Raw genomic sequence first — 20,229 nt, 5'->3', positions numbered from 1 at the left:
TATCTATCTATCTATCTATCTATCTATCTATCTATCTATCTATCTATCTATCTATCTATCTATCTATCTATCTATCTATCTATCTATCTATCTATCTATCTATCTATCTAGCCGCCTACGACTTTTAGCTCTCCTGGCCGTTTCGATAATGGTATCGATACCAAACTTGGTATGGCATCACATGACTGTATGAAGAACACGTTTGACTAGTCATAACATGAGAATTACGACATGAATGTCACGAATGTCATGATTTACGTTTCATGGTCCTGCAGTTCTTGCGGTGGTTTTCTTCACATGACATGCTGGGAAACTCATGTGGTATGACGTGATTGCATAGCGAACACAAGCGACAGACCCTAGCATGAAAATCATGACATGCGTGTTATGTAACATCATGACTACATGCCACGCTCATGATGCGCTCGCGGCGTTTCGCTAGCGTCACATGTACCAAATGTGGTATTACGGTACGTGAATAGATGACGAAGGTATGTGAGTGGTGCAAAGATGATAATCATAAGATGCGTGTCATGTAACAACATTACTACATGCCACGCTCATGATGAGCTGGCAGCCGTTTTGCTGGCTTCACTTATACCAAACTCGGTATTACCCGACGCGAACGGACGACGTACGTAAATGACACATTCAAACATGATAATCAAGACATGCGTGTCATGCAACAACATGAATACATACTCATGATGTGCTCACGGCCGTTTCGCTAGCTTCACATATGCCAAATTTGGTATTACACGGCGTCAATAAATGACGAAGGTGTGTGACTGGTTCAAACATGATAATCGTGAGATGCGTGTCATGTGAGAACATGACAATATGCCACAGTCAAGGCGCCAATACATTTCGACGTGACGCGGTGCGCGTGCTAGCCGGCGCTACCACGCCAGGCGCTGGTCCTGCCATAAACTCGCAGGCGCGCGCCGTGCTGCGTTGCTTTGACGCATGCGCGTTTCGTCGCGTCCGGCGTCCCTCCGTCACGAAAAGAGGGAGACGCAGGGTTGTCTGGGTAACGCATCCGCGCGAAACGCAGCATATCGCATTTCTCGCCGGTTGCCGTCAGGCCGCGCCGATGGACGCTGGTAGCGCCTATAGAGCGCCTATAGACTATAGAGTGCTCGCGTTTCGCTATCATAGCGTCGCTGTGCCCAGGGTGCGCACGTGTCAGCACTAAATTAAAGTATACAGAGCCCTTCAAGATGTGCTCGTGGCCATTTTGCTAGCTCCACATATATTAATCTTGGTGTTACGTGGCGTCAATGGATGACGGAATATATGACTGGTGCAATGCGTTATAATCCTGACACGCGTGTCCTGTAAGAACATGACAAGAAGCCATGCTCATGGCGTTCTCGCGGCCGTTTCGCTAGCTCCACATATACTAAATTTGGTATCGCGTGACATGAAAAGATGACAAAGCCAAACGACACATTCAAACATGATAATCATGACATGGAAGTCATGTACGACATTATTTACCTCCACCTTGTAACGTTGTTGTGATTTTAAAGTTACACACACACACACACACACACACACACACACACACACACACACACACACACACACACACACACACACACACACATATATATATATATATATATATATATATATATATATATATATATATATATATATATATATATATATATATATATATATATATATATATATATATTCATTCTCATTCGTGCTTTGCATATCATCGATTCCCACTGTACGTAGGATCTGCCATTTTTTTTAAACTTGAAACTCGACGCTTGTCCATGTCGTAATCTTCGGTTTTTGTTCGCTTGATAGACTAACGCTGTTTCCTTATTTTTCACGTTCTCTCTCCAACAGTTTCAACGCAGAAATTTTAATTGAGTGCTGGTTAGTGCCCAAACTTCCCTTAAAATTTGCTGTTTGTTTCGAAGGTAGGCAGCACCACTTTTCCATGCAGAGTGGAGCATTCCAGAAAAAAAAACCGCTTTTTCAGTGTTTGCGCAGCAAGAAATTAGCGAGCAAATATGGCATACTTTTCTTTGTCTTTCATCTCTTTTTTCTTCTTCTTTCTCTTCCTTTACTTTGTCTCTGTCGATTTCTGCCTTTCCCTTTTTTCCCATCTCTTCTTTTCCCTTCCTGCATTCCTTCTCTCTCCCATCAGTGTTGTTACATCCCACGTTGTATGTATTGGCGCACGTGATCTGGGACCGAAGCGAAAAAACACGACGAAGACGACAAAGAGAGTCCATGCCACTTCATGGCCATAGTTTTCTTTCTACGATGCACGGTAAACCTCGACAATAACAGCACTGCTCTAAAGCTTCCCAGTTGTTGCTTTTTCTGGAGAAAAAAACAAACAAGTATATAGCAATTGTTATTGTTAAGCCTTCAATACAGCACCAGTCTGTGTGAGACACACCTTTCAGTCTTGAGATGCCTATTTGTCTTCGCTTAACAGCTGCAAGTAGACAATGCGTGTAGTTTACCTCTCAGAGGCTGAATGCGTGATAGCGCTTTGAGTATTGTTCACTCAGCCACATTGATACTGACTGCAAATCTCTGCCGAGAAATCTAAAAAAAGACCCGCAAAAGAAGGCACGTGCACGAAGAGGACCACGCTTTCGTGCTTGCATTTTGTTGGTTTTGTGTGCGTCTAAGCAGCACGTTGTAGTCAGTACAGCCCGTACGACCAACCAACCTCATAACCTTATAGCTCTTTTGTGAACTACACTGGCAGTGACCTAGCGTCCATATTTACTACCATGGTGCAACCAGCCTACATGGTATTTCTCGCTCCGAAATGGCCATTGCTTTTGATTGCTGGTGTACTCTCTCTACTGCATCTTGAGCGCTGTCCAAGAATCTCTGAGTATAACACCCAAAAACTACATAGAGAATACGATTACATCATAGGTAAGCGATGACTTATTACACTAAGGTTGATGTTCATTGCGGTTTGCCGTCAGACAGGTGGTTGAGGGGCTATGCTATTCCTGAGCGTTTGATCACGTGCTTTATTCTTGGTGTTCTTGTGGTATATGTGTTTTGCTTGATAGCTTTTATCCTATATCAAAAGATCGAGAACAGAACCCGTCAACTGACCCCCTGGAGACACACTCTGCGCCAGCTGTGCTCTCTCACGCATAATTGTAAAATATTTCTCCTCAGAAAATGATAGCATAGCGGTTAATCTGACCACCAGTCGCCACTTTAGAGGAGTGGCCTATCATCATTCTTTTTGCTGGTGAGCCAATTTACAATATTTATCTGAGTGAGTCGCTTATTGAGTATTAACTCCCAATAGTCCATCGTACGTAAATAAGGCAACAAACCCCGAGGTGTTCAATCATTGTTCTGTCTACCCACGAAGTTTCTGATTCTTACGCACAAGAGCACAGTAGCTTACTTGGGGCCCTCACCATCACGCACTCGCTCGTATTACAGCGTGAGGACGCCGAAACACGCACATTTATAAAAGCTATCCAGACGGATGCAGCTCCCCCATATCTCGGCGATTTTTCAGCAAGGTGTTGTCATTCTGCCGACGAAGTGTTGCCCTGTATAAGATAAACTTCAACGGCAAGCGGAATGCTTACCTTCCAGTATACCTACAGACATGCACGACAATATTCGTCTCACCTGCCATGGTGAGTCCATACCGGGTCACTACGGTCTTCTAGAACTTTGCACAATAAGGCATGCGCACGGGGTGGTGGAATTCCACCCCCAACCGTCGGCAAAATAGCGAATGGGACGTAAAATCGGCCCCGTGCATTGACATAAAGGGGCCCAACAGAACTTTTTGAGCATTGTCAGAAAACGCTGTTGGCTGGAGGTATAGCCTACCAAGAATACGCGTACAACGTATTATAGCGTCTCACGCGGTCTGGAGTTCACAATGAACTTTCAAAGCCAGCTAAAATTGCTTTCTCATGTCTCGACAAATTACAGAAGAAGGTCAAGAATCCCTCGTTACAGCCGTTCAGTCAGCCATTGGCTAAACTGAACATGGCGTACTTGGTTGCTACATGAATCAGCACGGGAGACCGCACTTGTTCACGCGTGTGCACGCGACAGCGCTGAAAAAGCCGGGATTTTAAGAAGAAAAGAAAAAAAAGCGCTTGAAGTCACGGAATTTGTGTCACGTTTTTTCTTTTTGCCCATGTGGGCCATGTCGTCTAACTCTGCTCAGTGCCAGCGCTTTCGTCGAGACGAGAGAAGAGAAAATGCGACTGCTGCGTGTGGCAAATTCGGTAATTCCGCTCGTACTGGGCGGATTCTAAAAAAAATTGCGGTGGTCAGTTAGTGAGGCAATAAGCTCTTTTAGTGAATCCATTCTATGGCTACTTGAAAAAGTGTTGCATGCTCCTTTAATAAAGAAATGCACAGCATATCCACGAAATGAACCATGATGAGTGAGGTGAAGCGTGCCTCAATCCGTCCGCGCGTTCCTCTATGCGTGCCTCCATGAGTCCATTCATCCGTTCGTCCGTGTGTCCGTCCATCCATCTAGTGAACACTTGAAATATCACCACCTCGCTTTTTTGTCATATATTCATCATATACAAGTTCCACCATCCAGCGGACAATTCAAGGAATAAATTAGAGTATGTACCACAATTCTACTATCAGCACTTTGTTAACACTGACAGCATGATAACGATGCCGTGCTTCGTTTTTCGCAACGTGTGAACATGTGGATATGTGTCCGAGGGCGGGTCTGTGCCACTGCCACTGGTATGCGGGTATGTGCCACAGGTTATGCACACAACAATGGGGGACGCACAAGCCACGCCAAAAGGAGCTTCGCCCCTAAAAGGAGGGGGGGGGGGGGGTGCTACGACCAACATTTGTCCTTATTGGTGAAACCTGCGCACGCCTATTCTGCCCAGAATTTGACAAGCATACTTGTAGCTCGAATGTTCTGTACCTCTAAAGCACTGCGTAAAAGCTGTCGTGAAATAGAAGATTTGTTCGTAGCGTACGTACACGATAAATATAGTTATAGACCAAGGCACTATCAACCAACCAATGTAAGCTGCTAAAAAGGCCGCATCGCATTCGTTATGAAACGAAGCGCCGCAAATTACTGCCTCAGCAGCAGAGAGAGCTGCTGCAACCAATCTATTTACCTATTACCGGTAGGGCTCTGTGTTTTTTTTTTGTAGAAAGAAATTAGGCGTTTATCAATAGTTAAATCTCGCAAAGCTTCAAGATTCCGAATTTCGGCGTTTGATTCGGAATTATTGACCATTGCAACGTCATTTTTCTAATTTTACTTCTAATGAAAACGCAATGCATTGTTGCTGCTAGTATTCTTTTTCTACCATTCTGTTTTTTCACACTTATTGTTCATGTACTCATTTATTCAGGCTGCTGATGTGAACTGCTGTAAACTTGCCAAAGTGTATCTTTAGCAAGTTCACAGCACCTCGTCAAGGTGCTTCTCAGATTTTTCTCCCAGCCTCCCGCATGTTTTTGATTGAAGACGAGGAACCTATTCTCCTCCTTCTTCTTCGCATTATTACTCCAAAATCTTGGATGAAATTATATCTGAAAACGAGAACTTAGGAACACACGTATTGTCTTCAAGAAATCTGGATGCTGTTGGCGTGCAAATACATTTGCGTATACGCACAAATACATGAATAGATTTATTACATTATGGGGGGTTTAACGTTCCAAAACCACCTTATGATTATGGGAGACGCCGTAGTGGAGGACTCCAGAAATTTCGACCACCTGGGTTTTTTTTAGCATGTATCCAAACATAATGAAATAGAAAGAACCTGCACTTTTTCTTATTATAAGTTTATAACTTGTAAAAGACGCAAGCATACTTTTCGAGGTTGCGGCTGCTAATGGTAGTGCGCTTCTTTTGATTGATGAATGTCAGAATCTCAAATGTCATTTGAATGTTGCAAATGCTTAACTGAAATTGGAGCTTTTTGATAAATCCCTATTTTCTCACCGGCGGGGATTAATCGTTCTTTTTTTTCGAATTTATCTGAAAACACGAATTTCTACTTACAAGCTAAGAATAAATAGAAGATCTGCCTTTATAATTGTTGGCGCGAGCCTTACATCTGTGCATAGGAGTCGTATTAGGTTGTTTAAAACGACTGTTTTCTTGGTGTATATTTTATTACTACTCCTGCTTTTGGTAAAAGTACGCCACCCGCGTTGTTCACCCCATGAAAATACTGCTGCAGCTGAAGTTACCTCAACGGGAGCCTGCGTGCCATACTTTAGTGACAAAGAAAACAACGCGCAAAAGAATAAATTTGGGAGGCGTGGACAGTGCGTCACCAAGCATGAAGAGTGTGAAGCTCATTAAACAGCAAGCTTTACTTAACTTAGAAACTAGATTATCACCTAGTTTTCTGATCGGCTTAGCAGCGTTGCTGTGTATCCATCCGGGCTGCCGTTGCTGTGTCACTGTGCCAGTTGAGCGCGGGTACAGTGTCGATTGATTTATATATGTGGTTTAACATCGCGATACCACCATACGGTTAAGAGAGACGCCGTAGTGGAGGGCTCCGGAAATTTAGACCACCAGGGGTTCTTCAACGTGCACCCAAATCTGAGCACACGGGCCTTCAGCATTTTGGCCCTTATTGTAAATGCAGCCAACGCAGTCGAGATTCAATTCCGCGACCTCCGGGTCAGCACCCGAGTATTTTAATCACCAGACCAGCACGGCGGGGTGCAGATACAGTGTAGGACACTCTATACAGCATAGAGAGCTTGGACGTGTGGGTCACGCTTGCTGCGCTCATTTCTTCTTTATTTTGTGCTCTATAAGCGCCAATATGCACAGCAAGTATGAACGCAGCTGTGAAGAAGCTACTTCGTGACATGTTTAGGAAAAGTGGGCTTACAAGCAGGTACGTTCCTCTGGGGCATAGGTCAGCGAAGTAACTTATTAGTCGACTCACTGAGACTCACTATTAGTCGACTCACGACTCACTGAGACTCACTGAGACTCACTAGTCGACTCACTGAACTCAGGCGAAGCCATAAGTCCGAGTCTAAGTCCGGATGAGTAATATTTTCGTGAGTCTGAGTCTAAGTGAGTCAGGTTGACGAATGTCTTAGTGAATGTGAGTCTGACTGAGTTCGGCTCAGGAAAATTTTAGTAAGACTAAGTGCGTGTGTGTCCAAAGAGCTAACTATATTTATCGAGTGAGTCTGAGTGAGTTCAGCTTCATTTTGACCCTCCTAACGTCTTATCTGGTCATCTGCTTTACTAGCTGCCTTACATAAATTCACGTTTACACTCACACAGACTAAGAGTATTCCAAAGCGGTGTCGTTCATAGACCGTTTATATAATGGGTAATTTTAGGTGGTAATTAGGTGGAAAGGGGGTTCCTTGTTCTCTCCCCACCAACTCTTCAAAAAGAATGCTTATCATTATATCTTGTGCTGTCATATAATCTAAGAAAACGACGTTACATCTTTGGAAGCACTCACAACCCATTTTCAAAGATATGTGGAATGGCACCAAAAAAAAAAAAAAAGCACCGATTACCATGGTCAAAGAAGCTTATTCTAGACTGACGCACTCGTGAGTCGACTCACTCGGGCTCACTCAGATTCAGATCGAGCAGTGAGTCTGCGTGAGTCCAGGTGGGTAATGTTTCAGTGAGTTTGAGTCCGAGTCAGCCTGGCTGAAGTAAATTTTCGTAAGTCTGTATCCGAGTGAATCCAAAGCTTAAAATATATTTCATGAGTGAGTCTGAACGAGCTGTACATGTTTTGCCGACGTATGCTCTGGGGTGAGTGTTAGTGGCTGTCATACGCGGACCCGAGTTATGCATAGTTACGCAGCGTTTCCTATGTACTGGGGACGGTTCTGCAGCGGTTCATGCACGGTTCTTGCAGCGAAAGAAATAGACGCTATAACATTGCGAATTCGCCGTTCTTTGAAACTGCGCATTTTTTAGCTACAGGCCTCTGCCATTGCTGAAGCTAACCTAATTTTCTTTATCAGCGCATACCTTTATTCAAGAACCATGAAAACATGAAAATGGGCTTTTTGTCGCGTCATGGGCTCCATGGGCAGCATGTTTCGTAAGTACGTGACTGCTTATTTGTCACGTTATACGTGAATAGACTTCCCTATCATAAATGTACATTATGATCTCTTTTAATTGTAAACGTTCAGACTTTTATTGGTCGCGCTTATTACAGCTTGTTTTAATGTAGACATCAAAGTTTGCGTTCGATAGCATGTTCAGCCCTTGTGTCTCGTCAAAGTTGCTTATGTCCCGTATAGATTGAAAGCGTCATGTGCTTTGTTGTGTCCATACAACTAATTTGTGGATGAAAATTTCTTGTACCAGCAAAGTTGTGTGATCCTGCAAAGTACTTTTCACAAGTAACAATAGCCCGAATCCCCTATTTCAGGATACTTTTTAATGTGTCGAGGTGTGACTGTTCAATGTCACGTTTTAGAGGTAGACGTTGGGCATCTTTCTAGTGTCATGATGCCACTTCAAAGTCGAGTTTTAGTGTTTTATTCTCAACATCCCCCCTCTTTTGTATACTAAGGAAATGTAACATTCTCGTATTCGTATCAATAAAAAAATCTGAAATTTGTAAAGCCTGCACCTTTCAGCAGATGCAGAATACAAAAGTATACAGCACGTTGCTTCAGCCTGACTTATTGGTGGATGTTGGCCTCTCTGTAGCCGTGCAATTTTATCAAGTGGTAGATTTTTTACGGCATCGTCTTATTACTACTATTTGATATGTTTACTTTTCTCATTATATTTTTTCAGTTGAGACTCACCCTTTATAATTTGAAACAAGTGCTGAATCAAATAATTTATGGCTTTCCTTTGTGATAGTGGAGTTTGCAGTCTTTGAGTGTGAAGTGTGTTGAAGTGGAAAATTTTCTATTGTAGCTGTAGCTTGAACAAAGGATCAAGTTTATATAGGTTACACTGTTGGAAACTAGTGCACAGTGAAAACGTGCGTTCGAGATGCCGAGCTAGCAAGTTAAGTTCTGCCGCATAAGCCCTTAATGGAAGGATTGAAAACTAGAGCACTACACGGGGCGCTTTTTCTGGCTTGCGCTTGACCCCGCTCGAAAACGCCATGCTTAAATGGGCCGACCAGGACCTGCTCAGCCTGTTTCAGTCACTTAATTACGCATTGAGCATAAATGAGCAACTGTTTGATCTCCGGTTACTGTGAAAATACTTGCTACACACATGGTATTTTGTAGAGGGTTTTGAGAACTTGTTTCAGTGTCACGAGTTTGCCTTGTATTGCGTCTTCTTTCGCTTAAATTTCCTCGCAAAGTTTGTGTGAAATTATAGCAGGGCACTTTAAACTATAATTAGAGTCATAGCTAGCTATCTCAGGTATGCAGCGTTAACCGCACAGTCTTATTTTTGCATAATAAAGAACGAGTACAAAAATAATTTTTCAATAAAACGAAACAAAAGCAGGCATCCATTGTTACAGTCTATATAAACTGCTTACGAACTAAGACGGTTCAGTAAAAGTACGAAGTCTCTTGCAAACTTTACTCGCTCCACAATGCAATGAAAAAAACGAAAACGCACTCTAGCTGCTTCAGGGAGAAATACACCAGGCTTGGCAGCGTTACATAAATTTAAGCTGTGATGTCGACCCTTTGGCAGGTGATCTTCCTCAACGTATAGTACAGTTTCACGCTCGAAAAAAAACATTATTTGGCCCATCTTACCTCCTTGAGTCGCCACCACCACAGTGTCATAGATCTGTCAAATCGAGCCACTTGTGTTAGTGAGTTATCCATCATCCTTGCTGTTTCAGGAAGATATCTATCTCGTCGTCATCGTTGACCGTTTTGATCACTGAAAGTGTTATGTAATAAAGCAAGAACGAACTAAGTGCTTCAGGAACAACTGTGTATTAGAGCGCCGAAGCAAATGGGCTGGTGGCCTCTTTAAAGCTCCCCGTCAAATGGGGAGTGTTGGGTGTCCGGAGAGTGATCCCTTGCAGGGAGCGGAAGCAGGAGAGCGTGTTGCCTAGTCACCAATGGCTGAATTCTTTGGTGCGAACAGGGTAGCGAAGTCTGGCAGTCTCTGACTAGCAATCATGGCGGCAGGCATGTAGCTCGCAGGAGCGACAATGGAGGATAATGAAGAGAATACTTTTGTGACCATTTTTTCGTTTGACTGAAGTTGACTGAAGGTGACTGAAGAACCACCCCCCCCCCCCAACACACACACACTAATGTGTGGCAGAAAGAAAAATGTGTTGACTATAGTGCTGTTGTATTTAGAACATACAGAAACGATCCATCCGATGCCTTAACATCATCCTCTTTATTACATGTTCCCACGCAGTCGTCCTCATCTTCTTTCCTATATGCATCATATCGCCGGCTTATTTAAAAAAGAACTATCGCTTGCGTAGCTCACAGTGCTTCAGTGGAGTTCTTTTCACTTGACGGCTCTTCCGTGATGGCTGGTCGGACATTTTGTTCTGTAGTGAAGATGGTTCCGACTGCAGTGAAGACCGTTCTGACGGCAGTGAAGATGGTTCTGACTGCAGTAAAAATGGTTCGTTGGTTTGGGCTCCTGGCTCTTGCCGTGGCCTACGTGGTCAGTCGTCGTGTTGTTCACTCGCAAATGTGCTGCCTTGAAAAGGCTCGTCCGATCAGGTAAGATTCCAATTTAAAATTCCAGGCCAACCACTTGTCAGCTTCGCAGCGGCTTCTGGGTGTATATCTTGGAATTTGGAAGAGTTCCATACGCGATCATCTTCCAAAAGAAATGAGGCTGGCCCTCGTTGATCAATGATTTTCCTCGGTTTCGAAAAGTGCGAAGATATTTTTCCGTGAACAGACGGCTTTTTCACATGGACGTAGTCATCGATGGCAAAGTTTCTGGTCCGGGCTCCACGACGGCAGTCAGTGTAAAGTCTGGAAGAAGCTTGTTTTTGTTGGACCCACTGACGCAGCTGTTTCATCAACTCTGTTGAATTTTCGCGAAATGAAGCATCCGGCAATCCAACAATGCTTAAGTGAGTTCGTGGCAGTCGTCCGTGCAGGAGAACGGTGGGTGCAACTCCCGTTGTGGCTTGAGGAGTGCAGCAATAGACGCCCAAATATTCAGCCCTGGCGACACGGATATCACGCTGCTCGTATACTTCCATCTGGACAACAGACATGAGGGCTCTGTTGAACCTTTCTACAAGACTGTTTGCTTGCGGGTGTTAAACAGAAGGAAAGCAATGGCGTATGCCACGTTCCCGAATGAGCTCCTCAAATTCAGCTGAGCTGAATCGTGGTCCGTGATTCGAAAATATTTCATTCAGGTAGCCATAACGAGCAAACACTTGTAACAGGAAGTTCTTGACCATCGCCGTAGAAACTTGTCTCGAAAAAAAAAACTTATGGTCATTAGCTGTGATAATAAGTGTCGCCGCATAATGGCAGTTGATAGGAGCTTGCTCAAAGGAGCCAATATTAGCGATGGCACTTTTCTCCCAAAGCTTGTCAGGGAAAATTACTAGCTGCACAGGGGCTGCAATAGGCCGTGCAGATTCGTCACATGACTGGCAAACAAGACATGTTTAACCAGTTCTTCTACATGGTCATCCATTCGAGGCCACCAGTACAACTCTCGCAGTCTACTTTTTGAACTACTGATCCGTGGATGCCATTCATGTGCGACTTTCATCAAACGACGAGTAAGGCTACTTGGAACTACGATCCTTTCACCACGGTGAAGCAAATAGTGCACAATGAATAGTTCTGCACGAACATAGAAATATGGCATTAGCACCGCTTCCAAAGATTTTTTTCAAGCCAAGACGACAAAACAAAGCCCATGACTTTTGTGATTATCTTCTCAGATGCACTCGCTGCTTGCATTTGTCCCAAAGTTGACATTGTATATGTGAAGCTAGCAAAACGGCGCGAGTGCATCATGAACGTGGCCTGTAGCCTTGCTCTTACACGACACGCATCTCATGATTATTATGTTCGCGCCAGTCATGTACCTTTGTCATTCATTCACGTCCCATAATACCAGCTTTGGTATACGTAAGGGAAGCCAAATGACCGTAAGCCCACCATGAACGTAGCATGTATTCATGACTAGTCATAAGTTGAAAATTATAATATTCATGTCATGATTTCCACGTTAGGGTCTGTCATTTATGTTCGCTATGCAGTCATGTCATACCATACCAGTTTTGCAAAACGTCATATGAACGAAACCATTGCAAGAACAATAAGCCCATGAAATGTGAATCATGACTTTCATGACATACATGTTATGAAAAAAGCCACAGCTTCGCCACAAAGGCGAAGAAATGAACGCGATAGCAACAATTTGAAAGGTCACGCGCGGAATAGAAAGCAGATTGAAACGTGAACCGAGTTTCTAGCGCACAAAGTGCGCATGAAACTTACTCACACGTATCAATGCACGCGAATAAGCGTCTCATTTCTTACTTCGCTGAATCTGAAAAGCGCGCATTTCGCGAACGGAGACTGCAATGATTGCAGTGATCTTTGTGCGCCCGGTAACTGCAGCAGAATCGTTTCACGTAAAGCCCGAGGCCAGCCAAAGTGCACGATCCTCCCGTTCTCGCCACCACGAGGGAAGCGTGCGCGAGAAAGCGTAAATTCCTTTCTCTAAGCCGGGCAAAGCCCGCGTAGGAGATTACAGCGGGCGCCGCTGTGTGATGCGGCAACGTGCGCTCATTGCGCCATCTTTCTGGTGATGCCGAAAACACGGCAGCGGTAAGCGGTAGATATAAATAGCTTGCCGTTTGAACAACGGAGAACGTTCTCCGGGGTGGCTCTGTCGTTAACGCCTCGCTTTTACGACACAGAGGTCCCTCGTTCGATTTCGCGTGCAGGAGTGCTTCTTTCAGGATTGTTACCGTTCTTGCGTTTTCACTTATATAGATACGTATACATACACGGTGCATATATGATTAGTAGAGACCGGATTATATGATTAGTAGAGATTATGATTAGTAGAGATTAGTTATATTATGTTAGTAGAGATTAGTTATATGATTAGTAGAGAAATATGATTAGTAGAGACCGGATTATAGGCAAATGCAAATGTTTAGTTTGTTCGTTGCGTTCCTATACTGTCATTTTGATATATGAGTATTATTTAAAGTTAAGAAAGACTTCTGTAGTGCTTGTATAGCGCCTGTAAATGCCTATTTTTGGTGTTCATGCCTAAATGCCTCTACGTGGATATAAATGACTATTTTCTCTATCAGCACCTATATAAGCGCTGTTGAAGCCCAAATTTTGATCTTGAACGTAGTTCGAAAGCGTTATTCTTGAAAAAACTGCCACATTGATATTTCCACACTACGAGGCTCAACGAAGTCCTGTAGTTTTAGCCGTAAAACAACCGTGAACCGCAGTGAAATGGCGCTCGCTGGCCGCCATTCGCCACAGAGTCGACATGCTGCGAGTGCTTGAAGGAGGAGCATGAGTTCAAAAGACGCTATTTTTGCAGGCCTAAGTGAAAGCACGTCTCAGCGTCTGCAGGGGAATGAGGAAAGAGAATTAAAGCTGGGATAAAAAAATAAGAGAAACGTTTGTGGCTGAGGACGCGCTGACCATCTTCTAAAGACAGCGGTCCAGTGTCCTGAAAGAACTGAAAAATTGCCCTTAAAACCTGGGTGTTGCTCTAGGAAAGAAACAGCAGATTTCTTTTTGCGACCAAGGGTAAGTGGGAAACGAATGAAAAACGATGGAGGGCCACTCATAGAATAATCATGTTGATTCAGTGGTTGCGAAAACCGTCCAATTCATGTGCTTTGTACAGTGAAGCCTGAGACAGGCGCCGGCATGTTTGCAATAAACGGCGTATTTAGCATACATTCAACCTGTGCCTGAATACGTTTTTGCCATATGAGATCTCTTGGCATATGTCTTGAAGTGACAAACATTAAAAAATACAGAAGAGGGCTGCAAGGTTTGTCTTAAGCCATTACTTGAAAAATGACAGCGGCACTCCAATAACAATTGAACTAAAATGAAAATACTATGCATCGCGTCGAATTAAACTGCGGTAACGATCCTTTGTCAAACATTTCATGGTAAAACGTGCTTCTTAAATGAATTAACCTAAACAGTCCTCTTAGCACAATGATAATTAATATTTTAGAATGTAGTATCTGATCTAAGTTTTATAACATTTGTTTTTGTTTGTTTTTTGGTTGAAAGAAATGGCTTAAAAAGAGAACAATTATGCTATATGAATGAAGACGTGCTTTCTTTGACATCGTAACCCATCTGCAACGTCTTTAAGCACTCTTCTCAAGGTGACATGAAATGGTGTAGTTTGACCCTAGAAGTTCTTGCGTGCTTAAAAAGCTTTCAATCATGGCGATTTTTGAAATTCGTTCGCAGTGAGCCACATAACCATGATGTAAAGAAGCAAGCTTTAATCCCTCTCCTCTCGCCCATGTATCCATTGCGACCCTAATGTCTTCTCATCTGTCTTTCGTGTTGGAGCTGGAAGATAACATGATGCATACGCACATAGAACATCATGCGTAAGCAAGGTCATGTGTGCATGACGAGCTCCAGCCTAGTCGTGCACGTACGCCATCGATGTTGTGTTGTTTCGGCGTTCTCTGTTGTGTATTACTCATTTCTGTGGAATGGATCAGCCAATGCACGTACTGACTGATATTCATGCAGGAAGTTTACCTCGCAGTTCAGTTACTTAAAACTCGCTTTTCTGTAGAATACCTGTAGACAGTATCGCGCAAGGTGCTGTATAAGGACCTACTGAGTACACTCTTCCCACCTCCATTGTACCGCTCACTGTACTCCAATCTTCCAGGCCACGATGTATTGAAGCGAGTGCGCAAAATGTTCATTCCACCAAATTCAAAAACATTCTTCTATAAACTCCACTCTGAAACATTGGCGGTAAACACATGGTTAGAAAGAAAGGGTATTTTCATTCCGTCTGTTAACTTCCGTCTATGTGATGTGCTGGAAACTATTGAACATTGCTTTGTTAGCTGCAAAGATGCCATACTGCTTTGGAATGTCTTTCAGCGAGCACTGAAAAAACGTTTCGTCATTAATTCTCACACAATACGTTATCTTCTACCAGCAGCGCTTGATGAAGTACCATATGATATGTTTTTCCTCATGGGTATGCACAGCTTGTGGAAGACACGAATGCAAGACCGCAATGCAGAGCCCACCAACTCTTCAAGCGTACACTTCATTCAAATGGCTATCCACCTAAAAAAACATTTACGACGCGCTGTACTTTAGACCGGACTGGTACTCCGTCTTAGAGAACTGTTTGACCTCACCCCTTTTTTGTTTGTATAACACGATGTGAAGAACTCTTCATGTGAGGAACTCACGCTGTGTTAGCCATTTAGTGTTTATGAGTAACGCTTGAGCGCTTACTTTGGCGATTTCATTGTACTTTTGATCGCTTGATTTTGTCTTTATTGCACAAGTACTTCATGAAATACCATGCAAAAATTAAATAAAAAATAATAAAAAAGTTGGTATGGTGCACTGGTTAGTGTCTCCGAATGGAAGTCGACAGGTTGCACGTTCGATCCTCTGTGGCAGCTTTTTTTTACGGGACGGCTGTTTTTTTACATCGTTTTTTATACGATACTTTTTTATTTTTTTGTGGCAGCTCGTCACTGTGATTCCGACGCCATTCCGCGCTGAAGCGTCGCCGGAACTGCAGCACCCACCATATCCTACTATGCGTCATAGTGAACGTTTTCCAGCATTCACCCACTACATCTATCTACTCTAATGGTGGGTGGTGGTTTACACTATGCCCACCATTCGTTTTTTTTTTCCAATAGTGCACATTATCTAGCGTTTGCTTTTTGCTTGATCAACGCCTCTGGAAAGGCATAATATGTTTTCAGCTATATGGACATTTAGAGCTGTTAGAGGCGAGTTCACAGTTAAAGGGAACACTTCCGTGTGCACCACGTCCGAATTTCGCTTTCAGGCAAAAGTTAAGTGACTTGGATTTGCATTACGCTACTGCTGGTTGACTGTTCTGTCTTTTTTTGATGAACTAGTGCTGTGCACAAACAATGTTTCAACGTGTACTTGCAGGTATGACGTCTGTAGTTTGACAGGTGCTCAAGAGAGTGTTCCATTTAACTTTGGACGATACTGTCCATAGGTTGCTGTACTCAGTGTCAGTGACGAAAAAAAACTTGTCATGCGTCTGGAGAATTATAATCTTTACCGTGTACAGCTCAGCCGTTTGATAGAATCGGCATCGATCTCTACGGTCCACTACCTTGTACTCTTGCTGAAAATGGCTGGATAATTGTGCCCGTTGACCACCTCACCCATAATGCCGAAACCGCCGCTTTGCCAGTCTCTGCAGCACGTGATTCCGTCTTGGGCATTGTGTGATGTTCGGCGGAGCACATGCAAGCCGTCCACTACAGGCCATGACGATGACGCTGATGTGACAAAGAGTAAGCGTGTTCGAGACCACACGTTTTTTTTTCTGCTTAAGAAGACGAATGAAGAAGCGCTCTCACGTGTGAAAGGCAAAGCAGCAACACTGACAAGAATCACTTAAAAAAACAGCGCCAATAACGAGGGACAAGAGAAAGAAGGAGACAGACAGCGGCGCTGACTTACAACAAGAATTTATTTGCTAGAACTGCACAATATATACTTGGGCAGCATCTGGCAAAAAAGAGAAATACGAAATCAACAAAACAGAATCCACCTAACAACCACGTAGTCATCTCCACAACGCACCATGAACAACACGTGTGCTAACGTTCTCAAGGAAATCTATTTCTTTTACTGATAGCGCAATCGAAGGCCTCCTGACACATGCACTGCCCAGCCTTTCTATTTCTGAAGCCTCGTAAATTTCACGTATCCTCTGGTCCCGATAACGCCTAATGACAGTACAAAGCTGAAAATCAGGGACACAACCGCAGTCCCGGCAATGAATGCCGAGATGGCCCGAAACTGTAGAGGAGACGTTGTAAGTGGGCTCTTTCAGCCGCTCATTTAAACACCTGCCTGTTTGGTCGATGTACCGCTTTCCGCAGGACAGGGGTAGAGAGTACACCACACCTTCAACGCATGGAACGTACTTCTTCCGATGCTTGATATTGCAGCCTCCCTCGAACCAGGATTCACGGCTCTGCACAACCAAGCCAGTTTTTCTGGGGCAGAAAAAACCAGGTCAACGTCGCACCTGCTGGCCACTTTTTTGAGATTGTGGGTGACGCCGTGGATATAGGGAATAACGACGAAGTTTCGTTTCTCCCGTCCCTTATCCTTTGTACGGGCTTGAGCATTATTTTCTGGGCTCATTCTGATTTCTCAGAGTAGACACTCAGCCACGGCGGTCAAAACGTACATCGGGAAACCAGCTTCTGTAAGGCGTTTAGTTTGCTGATTAAAGCTGGACTGAACTGTGTGACAGCAGGACTTTCGCAGAGCGTTTGTGTAGCTAGTCTTAGCAATAGCGCGCTTCACCACTTTCGAATGCGCTGAACCAAAAGGGAGGATTGGCTTGTTATCGCGTGGCTCATAGGCCCAACACACATAGGCCCAACACACGCGTGGCTCATAGGCCCAACAGCCACGCGCTAACAAGCCAATCCTCCCTTTTGGTTCAGCGCATTCGAAAGTGGTGAAGCGCGCTATTGCTAAGACTAGCTACACAAACGCTTTGCGAAAGTCCTGCTGTCACACAGTTCAGTCCAGCTTTAATCAGCAAACTAAACGCCTTACAGAAGCTGGTTTCCCGATGTACGTTTTGACCGCCGTGGCTGAGTGTCTACTGCGAGAAATCAGAACGAGCCCAGAAAATAACGCTCAAACCCGTACAAAGGATAAGGGACGGGAGAAACGAAACTTCGTCGTTATTCCCTATATCCACGGCGTCACCCACAATCTCAAAAAAGTGGCCAGCAGGTGCGACGTTGACCTGGTTTTTTCTGCCCCAGAAAAACTGGCTTGGTTGTCCAGGGCCGTGAATCCTGGTTCGAAAGGTGAGTGAGGCGGCAATATCAAGCATCGGAAGAAGTACGTTCCATGCATTGAAGGGGTGGTGTACTCTCTACCCCTGTCCTGCGGAAAGTGGTACATCGGCCAAACAGGCAGGTGTTTAAATGAGCGGCTGAAAGAACACGCTTACAACGTCTCCTCTACAGTTTCGGGCCATCTCGGCATTCATTGCCGGGACTGCGGTTGTGTCCCTGATTTTCAGCTTTGTACTGTCATTAGGCGTCATCGGGACCAGAGGATACGTGAAATTTACGAGGCTTCAGAAATAAAAAGGCTGGGCAGTGCATGTGTCAGCAGCCCTTCGATTGCGCTATCAGTAAAACAAATAGATTTCTTTCGGAACGTTAGCACACGTGTTGTTCATGGTGCGTTGTGTAGGTGACTACGTGGTTGTTAGGTGGATTCTGTTTTGTTTGCTTCGTATTTCTCTTTTTTGTCAGATGCTTCCCAAGCATATATTGTGCGGTTCTAGCAAATAAATTCTTGTTGTAAGTCAGCGCCGCTGTCTGTCTCCTTCTTTCTCTTGTCCCTCGTTATTGGCACTGTTTTTTAAGTGAATCATGTCGTACCAACTCGCCCAAGCAACCACGTTAGCTACTGACAAGAAGCTGCTACTCCGAAAAGGAGAGCGTGGTGTGCGGCAGTTTAACGTCTATGCAAACAGCAAGCTACCCCGGAGGTGAGAGTTGAGAAAACAGCGGCAAAATGACAATGCCGGCTACAAGCTGCCACTCTGAAGTTTAGGGCATAAGAAGCGGTGGCTCGACCGTAAAAAAACATTGTACACACGGGGCACACGCGTTGTCACTCATTTACAAGTGCGAGTGAGTAATGTCATGGGTGATTTAGTGTAAGAACGATCCCCAGTGTTCACCCAGTAGTCATCACTTACTTGGTAGATATGTGTAGATATTTTCTTTGTCGCTATCGTCATGACGTATGATGGGTATCTTGCGTGTGCCGTGCCGGACAATGCACAACGGACAAGATTAGACACCACTGGGCTTCGCCCCCAAGAAAGCTCTTGTGAGCTTGACTAACTTTCCCAGCCGAGTTAATCATGCAGTGACCACACACAAGAACTGTCATGCACTAGCACAAAGATTGACTAACAATCGCGGCGGCAGCAGTATTGATTCAAGCGAAAACGTAGGGGACCCCTGTACTTCGATTTAGCTGCAATTTCCAGAGCTTTCTGCCACGGAGTCTCTCATGATCATTTCGTGAGTTGGAATGTTAAGCACGATGATTACTTTATGGTTTTTAAGCTTAACATGTTTCATTACAAAAAATGCCCCCACCTCCCGAAATAATCGTGAGGAAATGAAAATGAATTTCCGGAGCCGAGGAAGGGCACCGTAGCCGTCAAACATTCGCCTTCACCGACTTCTGCCACACCATTGAGAGGGGCCCAGTCAGCGTATGGTCGACAGCGAGCAGCGAGTGGTCGGGAGAGTGGTGCGCCAGCATTCTCGGCTTTGCGTTGGCGTTTCACAGTGACGTGTCGAGCACATCATTTCCGGATGTTCTTGGTAGGCACGCCGAGCCAGCGAACAGTCAAGAGGGAGGCGGGAGGGGACGGGAGAGTGGAGAGCAGGGAGGAGAAAGAGCGAATGACGAGAGAAAGAGTGGTGAAGCACTGCACCTATCCTCTCCTACACTCTCTCGCAAGACTTGCTCCGTTTGCGAGGGGTGAGGATAAGTGCGCGCGCCACATTTACTACAATGAGAGAGGGAGTGAGAGCTGAGAGATAAAACCTGCCGGCGCACGGTCGCCGCTGAATGCCTGACCTAGCCCGATTAATAAATGCATTTGCATTTAAAAGAAGTTCACATTTTTTTCTGTGAGTGAGACTTTTATTGCAAGAGACTATTCACGGAGGACGTTTCTACTGTCTTTCTTTTTCTGCTGTTGGCCAATTCACCTGAACTGTGCAGAAACTTCGAAAATCTACCAGTGCAAGTAGACGACAGGTTTGGCTTGCACGTGAACTTCTGGGGATATAAGTAGTTTGCACAAGCATGTCGGTTCTTTAAAGAATAACATCAAACACGTGCGAATTGAGCCACTTTTTGAAATTGACCTTTGGTTAGGCAGATGCAATCTGTTACATTCTGTCTTCGTCACCGGAAAAAATAAAATCAAATTTAGCCGACGTTTCAGTGAATGGCTGGAAAAAAAAA

At 44.4% G+C, this 20,229-nt stretch overlaps 1 protein-coding gene across 3 annotated transcripts in view; it reads left to right on the top strand.

Annotated features, from left to right (window-relative positions):
- The first annotated feature begins 2,673 nt into the window (after positions 1 to 2,673).
- Positions 2,674 to 20,229, top strand: part of LOC142765256 (4-pyridoxate dehydrogenase-like) — a 213,029-nt gene continuing 195,473 nt past the window's right edge. The window contains exon 1 of one of the 3 annotated variants that reach the window (XM_075865960.1): positions 2,674 to 2,922. In XM_075865960.1, coding sequence (XP_075722075.1) covers positions 2,772 to 2,922 — 151 coding nt within the window. In that variant the 5' untranslated portion in view covers positions 2,674 to 2,771. The remainder of the gene's footprint in view (positions 2,923 to 20,229) is intronic. The other 2 variants (XM_075865959.1, XM_075865962.1) reach the window with 2 other exon arrangements.

This window comes from Rhipicephalus microplus, chromosome 6 (assembly GCF_043290135.1).
Source record: "Rhipicephalus microplus isolate Deutch F79 chromosome 6, USDA_Rmic, whole genome shotgun sequence".
In the NCBI taxonomy this organism is placed as follows: Eukaryota; Metazoa; Arthropoda; class Arachnida; order Ixodida; family Ixodidae; genus Rhipicephalus; species Rhipicephalus microplus.
Note: the sequence above shows the minus strand (reverse complement) of the source record. Positions and strands in the feature narration are given on the sequence as shown.